At 44.3% G+C, this 7,692-nt stretch overlaps 1 protein-coding gene across 1 annotated transcript in view; it reads left to right on the top strand.

Annotated features, from left to right (window-relative positions):
- Positions 1-435: 435 nt before the first annotated feature.
- Positions 436-7,692, top strand: part of LOC142586248 (sodium-coupled monocarboxylate transporter 2-like) — a 46,214-nt gene continuing 38,957 nt past the window's right edge. The window contains exons 1-2 of the mRNA XM_075697497.1: positions 436-1,317; positions 4,079-4,144. Of these exons, the coding sequence (XP_075553612.1) occupies positions 985-1,317; positions 4,079-4,144 (399 nt within the window). The 5' untranslated portion in view covers positions 436-984. The remainder of the gene's footprint in view (positions 1,318-4,078; positions 4,145-7,692) is intronic.

Below are 7,692 nucleotides of genomic sequence, written 5' to 3'. Positions count from 1 at the left end.
ACGTAAAACCCCAAATATTATCATTCTCTTTCGTTTTTCATTTGCGTATCGCCTTCGTTAACAATATGTCCTACATCGCTATTCGCTGGCATGAACGCTTTTAGCTTAAGAACGCTTTCTGATTACGGGCCCAGTTCTTTAGTGTGTACACTAGCTTTAATTCTCTTGTAGACTTCTGAGCACACGAGCTCACGCAATTAAGGTTTCTTGTTAGGATTCAAAATTTAGTGGAGCGACATACCTATGACACATTGTTTTCACTATGACATACATACACTTACGTCTACGAGAGCAAGCGCTCTGGCAGTAAAATAAAAAAGCTCTATAGAAAATACCCTTGTTTGTACTTTGGCCAGGCACTTCCTTTCAGCTTTCTGATAGCTCGCAGCTGCCGCATACAGAGGTACTATATCCTGCACATAGCGTTTGAGCCGAGTCGCGTTCACCTAGCTGTATGTAACTGCCGACCTATTCTGCTGCAGCTTTAATAATCGCTCTCAAAAGTTTTACAAAGTCCTTTTTTACGAATCAGGCTTGAGGAAAGCACGAGTATAAGGGACTCTTATTTGCACAGATAGCCACAGTGTCTAGTAAGAGTCGCAGCTACAAGTGGTGAATCTACGTTTTAAACGCCTATGACGGCAGGCTGAAAGCTGGCGGCTTGTACCTATCAATGCGCTTAACCTGATTCCAAAGATTGCTTTTCGAGCCATCCGAGACATTTCTTATAATGTTATTTCACTCAATGTTTTCGCTCATGGATTCTGAAAGTTTCTGACGAAAACGAGGTTGGTCTCGCCGCGGATACGTGCGTCGACCGAACAACGACACACGGCCTACCTTGTGTGGTCCAACTGAAGGAAACACGACTGCAAGATTTCACCTTAGAACGCAGCTGTACACCCGTGTACGTGCTCTTCTTCGCGGGCACCTTCACCACAGGGGCGAAACTGCTCGCGTGAGCTGCAAAAACGCCAGTGAGACATGACTGGAGTCCTGGAGTACGCGGTCTTTGGTGCCCTCATGGCGCTAAACTTTGGTCTCGGGCTATACTTCTCGCTTCGCCGCAAGGCTCGAATCACGGACTCAACGACCGAAGTGTTTCTCGGAAGCAGAACACTGCGTTCATTTCCGCTGGCGGCGTCGTTAGTGGCAAGTTTAATTTCCTCTGTGAGCCTGGTGGGTTTCACGGGTCACTTTTACGCTTACGGGTTCCACCTTATCTGGAACGCCATCAACACCGTCGCTATGGCACCTGTGGTAGCGTTCCTGTTCCTTCCGGTGCTGTACGGGCTGCGCGTCACGTCCACTTTTGAGGTGAGAACACTCTTTGCGTCCTTGGATTCAGTGGCTGTCTTAGCAAGAGAGCCTATCCTTCCGAGTGAACTGTTATGCTGGTACAAAAATTACTCTGTTGCCAATGTGCAGTACGATTAAGTCATGCGTCAGTAGCTGCACTCGTTTCGCATAGGTTTTGCTCCAATTCTGTGGGGCCACCGCTCAGACGAAACACAGAAATAAACACAAAGTACGCTTATTTTTTGTTCGGAAATTGTGATTCTTTTACCTAATGGCACACGCCTAAGTATATTCCGAAGTATATTGTCTTATGGTAGGTCAAGCATAGTTTATACTTTGTCTTGTATGGGTATACCAGACGCTAGACACATTCATATATTTATATCATACCTGCCGGATGATCTATAATAGGCCTACTTCCTTTCAGAACTTTCAGTACTTCTTTTTTGTTCAAATAATTCAAATGCATAGTGGATATGTGCTCCGATTGGTCCTACTTCAACAACTAGAAGTGTGCGTAGCCTCAAGTGCACTTGGGACAGCAATTATAAGTGATACCGGAGTAAAACACGAGCGTACTCGCATTCACTCGGAAACTTCACTGCGATGTCATAACTTCATTGCTTTGTTGTACGCGTACTAAACTGTGTACTGAGGAGACGGCTGGGGCGCATCCGTCCAAGTTTTTTGCCATCGTTTTATAATGCTAGTAATCGGCGGAGAGGCCAGTGCGCCGTGAGCATGGCCGTCCTATCCTGTGGTTTCCGCAGTTTTGATGTCAAGGGCCAAGTGCGTCATGCTTTTCTCTTTCATGCAGAATCATATCATCTCTATACCCTAATCAAAATTTGCGAGCACAGATTTAATTATAAATTGGCATATTTCTAAAGCTTAATAAAGCGTTCTTTTTTCATTCTTTTCGCTCTCATAGAGAAGAAATTGCGTCTTAAGTCACGGCAGATCCGCTGGAAATTATTATATAGGGGAGAGGTGGAAGGAACGGGAAATTTTAACATGCCAATTATTTCCTTCGTTTATTTTGCACATTGATTCACGCTTGACTGTTCTAAATGTACAATAACACGCAAACGTTTTGTTTGAGGATTTTCTTAATCGTCTGTAGAGAAAATTGCAACCGACGAAATGTGTCCCACTCTACCCTTTCCATAGAGAGGGTATATATATCCTACGGAAATAATGGGACATGTTTAGATAGGATCCTAATATTTCTCTAATCGACCGCATATATAGGAAGGTCGGCATGCAGCCGAAACAAGGACCTGAATCTTTTGGCTCCCCTTACCATTAGTCGTTCTGGCAACATTTGCACGATGTCGGTTCTTGTAACTTGTGTATACGTCAGAACGCGAAGAAAATAGGAATATCCGTATTTCTGCTACGCGTCCTCCCGCCCCTCCCCCAGTCGTACTATTCTATTCCTCCCAAAGACACAGGACACAACGAATCAGTGTTCTCGGGGAGACTCGTTGATTAAGCTGTAGACCAAAGTCACCGAAAATACCGCAGATATGCATGTTTTGAGTGTTTATGTTCGTCTGTACACCTGCCCTGCTGTTAGGGCTTCAGTTAGTATTTATATTATGCAGGCGAAAAACCAATTTTTTTTTTACAGTGCACTTCCTTGGTACGAACAGGCCAGTACTTAATACAGAAACTACAGGCGCAATTGTGCTGTCTGCGACAGTTTTCCTAAACTGCGTAACTCAGCTTGTATTCAAGCGAGCCACAGCCACTTTTTATTGAAGTGGAGAAAGCATTGGAAGTGAAAATAACTCATTCCAGAGATACTTTCCCGCAAAAAGTATTTTAGTGCGTTCAGCAGAAGCGGAGTTATTGGCGATCACACATGGCCATCGTTCTGCTCCCGCTCCTTCTTCCACACCTTGCACTGCGCAGGCTACGGCGGTGTGGGGCGTGCCCGCCACGCTTTGCCTTCAAAATGTCGCTGTGGCACGCAGTTGAAATTTCATTTGCAGTGTCCTCTAGCACTAGCAGTTTAGTGCTATACCTCTAGCACTAAACACGGGGAAGCCAACGCACGATGCCGCGCGTTTGGCCCTGTTTTCGCACACGTAGCAGATTAGGTTTAAACCAGAGTACGTGGGCTGCCTATGAACTCCCCTACGCTGAAACCATGCGCAGCCAAGACCACGATGAGAAAGCCAACTCCACCCCCCCCCCTTCTCCGGCCTCGCTTCTCTTTCCTCCTTTCCCTCTGCGCATGCAAGAAGTTGGTGATCATCAAGCCACCATGCATCTCGAATCACCCTCGACGCTTTCACTCACTCGCACCTAAAACATACCGCGCGTGGTGCAACGGGATCTTATCGCACTTGTACTTTATACGGACCATAACTTTGCTCCGCTTCGGCTGTCGCTCTCAAAACTTCGCCATACTGAGGTTTACCTCTATAAGCATATATATATATATATATATATATATATATATATATATATATATATATATATATATATATATATATATATATATATATACATAGCCGCAGGTTCACGCGTCGAGTATAACAAAATTTGCGTGGAATACTTCCAGCCTCGGGATCAAACCACACGTATTTTCTCAGCAACTTCGATTGGTAGTTGATGGCTGCTTTAGTCCTCACCGTAGTTCTTGTAATTAATATTTGGTAGTATGTTTATAAATGAGTTTTAGCTGAGAAAAAGAAACCATTTCTATTTGCACACTAACTAACTGTTCGAATTGTTAGTCGTGTAATTTAAATATACGCTCTTTTTTCAGTATGTCCGGCTGCGGTTTAATTCAACCATCGCCTTGGTGGCATGTGGAATCTACCTTTTCTTCTCGGTAAGATAATGACCCCGAGTTACTTGGATGCGTGTCCCGCTATGAGAAATTTGATTTCAGTTTACGAGTTGTCAACTTCAGAAATTGCTCGAGCTTTGCAAAGAAAATTGAACTGAGTAGTCTTCGTCAATGACGTTATGTCGTACAGAACTTATTTGAACACCGCAACATATGCTTAATTCTTGAAAATGTGAGGAGCCAGAGATAATCAATAGCATATTTTCTGAGAACCCTTGCAGCACACCTTCCAATACACGAATTAGCAATCATCCGAAATTTTCACCACCAGTACTTGAGAAAAAGTAAAAGGGCCTGGTTTATTGTCACGAGATTTACCCGCATCATGAAACGTACTTAAGTGAATGTGCAGTCTTTTGCAAGGCTGGAGGAGCCATACAGTAAGCAACACGTCTCCACCATTTCTTCTAAAACAGCTCTCTTTGTCTGTTGCTTCTCGGTGCAGTCACAATTAAAGCTTCACTTAGCAACTCGTGAACAGAAAAATACAGAACTTTACATACTTTTTTACACAGTCATAATCCAGCTGGGCTAGCTTTCAAGCGAATGGCTAGATTGAAAAGCTGCGCAGTGAAGCGAGGTCGCGGCTCATGAAGCAAAAAAAAAATATTCAAGCAATCGAGACCAGCTTGTCGTTAAATAGACGAGGTCCAAAAAAAGTAAGCAGTGCAATCAATAAACATTGAGCGCAGTAACGAAAGCTTCAGTGTTCGCAGAGCAGTACCCCTCTTCTATGCAACATACACCAAACAATACAAACATTCTGACGACAGAACTGCGAAATGTCACGGTCCAGGTTTCTAATGTTTCTAAATATTTAAAGATATATAAAAAGACCTTGCGTGGTCTTACTTAAAGGACCACCACAAAAGATAGTTGGCCTACCCCAGATTTCAACTTGGTCCACCCCCAGATTTCAAGTTGGCCCACCCCCCATTTAAGGTGCCCACCTACAAATTTCAGTTGGCCCACGTCCAAATTTCGATTCCCGTGAAGAGGGAACTACTCCTGAAAATAAAGCCATTCTGAATTATGCACACTAAATATGTTTCTCTCTCACTCTTTCATATTGGCGCATTCCCAAATTTCAGTTGAGCCGCCTTTTAATTTCATGTTGGCGCACCCCTTAATTTCAGTTGGGCTACTTCGGAGCCTAAGCTTCAAATTGACTGACCTCTAAATTTAAGTCAGCCCACATACAACTTTCAAGTTGGCCTACGCCCAAATTTAAGTTGGTCCACTCCCCAATTTATGTGCGGCCATCCTCAAATTTCAAGTTGGCACGCCTCTATTTAAGGTGGCGCACCCCACATTTCAAGTTGGCGACCCACAAATTTAAAGTTGGCCTGCTTGCAACTTTCAATCGGCTGACCCCCAAATTTCAATTTGGCCTACACTCGAATTCTAGTTAGCCCATTCCCAACTCTAAGTTGGGCCACCCTCAAGTTTGAAGTAGGCCCAACCCCTAATTTCAGTTTACCTCCCCCCCCCCCACACACATTTCAAGTTTACCCACCCCCAAACTTTAGTTGTCCGACCCTCAAATTTAAAGTTGGTCCACACCCAAGTTTCAGTTGGCCCATTTCAAGTTGACTCACCTCCAAATTTTAGTAGGCGCAACTCTACTATAATCTTCCCCATTATTCCTCTAGAGCCAAGTCCATCTAGGATATTGCCTTCTCATTTTTATATTAACCGTTCCTTATCGCTTGAAAGCTTCGAATCATCTGCGTTTACACTATCACAAGGAATAATGTTATGAGTTTGCAAATTACGCATTTTAGCGAAAACTCAGTGCATTACACTTTTCGCGCGACAGGCCTAGGAAGCTCGCCAAAGGATGCTTACACATTAATAATAAGGCCTACACACCGAATGTCCACGTGTCTTTGTTTTACTTCGTACAGTAGCAAGGGAGATGTACTTCCGTTTTGTCTGCTTCTTCCCACTTCGTGCACAAAAAATTAATAACTAAATTATGGGGCCTTACGTGCCAAAACCACTTTCCGATTATGAGACATGACGTAGTGGAGGACTCCGGAATGCACCTAAATCTAAGTACACGGGTGTTTTCGCATTTCGCCTCCATTGAAATGCGGCCGCCATGGCCGGGATTCGATCCCGTGACCTTGTGCTCAGCAGCGCAACACCATAGCCGCTGAGCAACCACGGCGGGTCCACTTCGTGCAGACACGCGCGCAATCAACGTAACTGTGTCTTTTTGATTTTCTGCCGTGTTCCAGCGCGCGATCATGCTCTGGGATCCGCTTGCGATTGCCTAATTGTTTCATCATTTCATCATTTATACCGCTAGCCAGCTGGTCTCGTGCACCGAGCGCAAAATCGTGCGCTGTGCGAAATGAGACAAACGCAGCAGATCGCGTGAGGGACCATCAGAGGAAATGCGCCACGCAGCAAAACAGCGAGAAAAAAGAAAGAAGGTGGGGTCCATGGCGTCTGCGTCACGCTTACCTCCAGCTCCAGCATGGGGGAACGAAGGAAAGGATTTTCGCTTGCCGAGGCTAAACGGGGGCAAGTGGACAGAGTAATCAATGATATGTTGGCGATGACGCTCGCCTCCTGAAACCGTGGGTTCGTGACACTGAAGTGTTTATATCTCGGCTGTTATAGAACCAATTTCAGAAACAATTGCGGTAAAATGCTCCCTATAGAAGGCACGTAACAACTTCCAGCGCATAAGTAAAATTTCCTACGTGGCCTGGTGAGTGGTTCTTTAACTGGCACCCGCCTTGGTGGCGTGGTGGCTTGGGCATTTCGCTGCTAGCTTAAGGGCGTGGGATCGATTCGTGGCCGCGGCTGCCGCATTTCGATGGCTGCTAAATGCAAAGAGGCCTGTGTGCCGTGCATTGGGTTGTCGGAATTCACCCGGAGTGTCCCACTACTTTTGGCACGTGGAACATGAGAATTGGATTAATCTTTATCTATTGTCTTGAGATAAAGACGATGTATAAGCACAGTGGTTACAAAAGATTATTTCCTGCCTCTTTGTGGGGAGTCGGAAATCTAATATTACGGCACATCATATCTATTCGTATTGGCTTTATATCTTTATTCGGGAATGATGCACGTTTTTTTTTGCAGTTATATGTTAAAAAACATTACTTCGGTATGGTAAATTACAGAAATGACAGAAAATGACTTCCAATGGCAGCCCAGCAAAGCTGTAAGTTCGTATACGACAATGAGTTTGAACAGCCTTTTCTCAAAACATTCAAATGGGGTCTTTTGTTTAGTATGCAAGTAAACTGTACAACATGCTTATTCTGGATGCATTGGAATATGTTGCCGAAACGGAAAACGACTACTCATGATCGATGAAGTATATTTTACGTTTACTTTACCTTAAGCTTTTTTTTCTCAGGAGCCGGTAATAGTATCGAAAAGTCGTTTTCTGGGCTTACAAGTCACCTACCTTCGACTTACTCTTTTAATTTTCCCCTCACAATTACTTTCTATTTCTGCAAATGCCAGAATCCCTTTGCTGTGAACAGCAATCTTGACTTGAGATG

The sequence above is a fragment of the Dermacentor variabilis genome, chromosome 6 (assembly GCF_050947875.1).
Source record: "Dermacentor variabilis isolate Ectoservices chromosome 6, ASM5094787v1, whole genome shotgun sequence".
In the NCBI taxonomy this organism is placed as follows: Eukaryota; Metazoa; Arthropoda; class Arachnida; order Ixodida; family Ixodidae; genus Dermacentor; species Dermacentor variabilis.
Note: the sequence above shows the minus strand (reverse complement) of the source record. Positions and strands in the feature narration are given on the sequence as shown.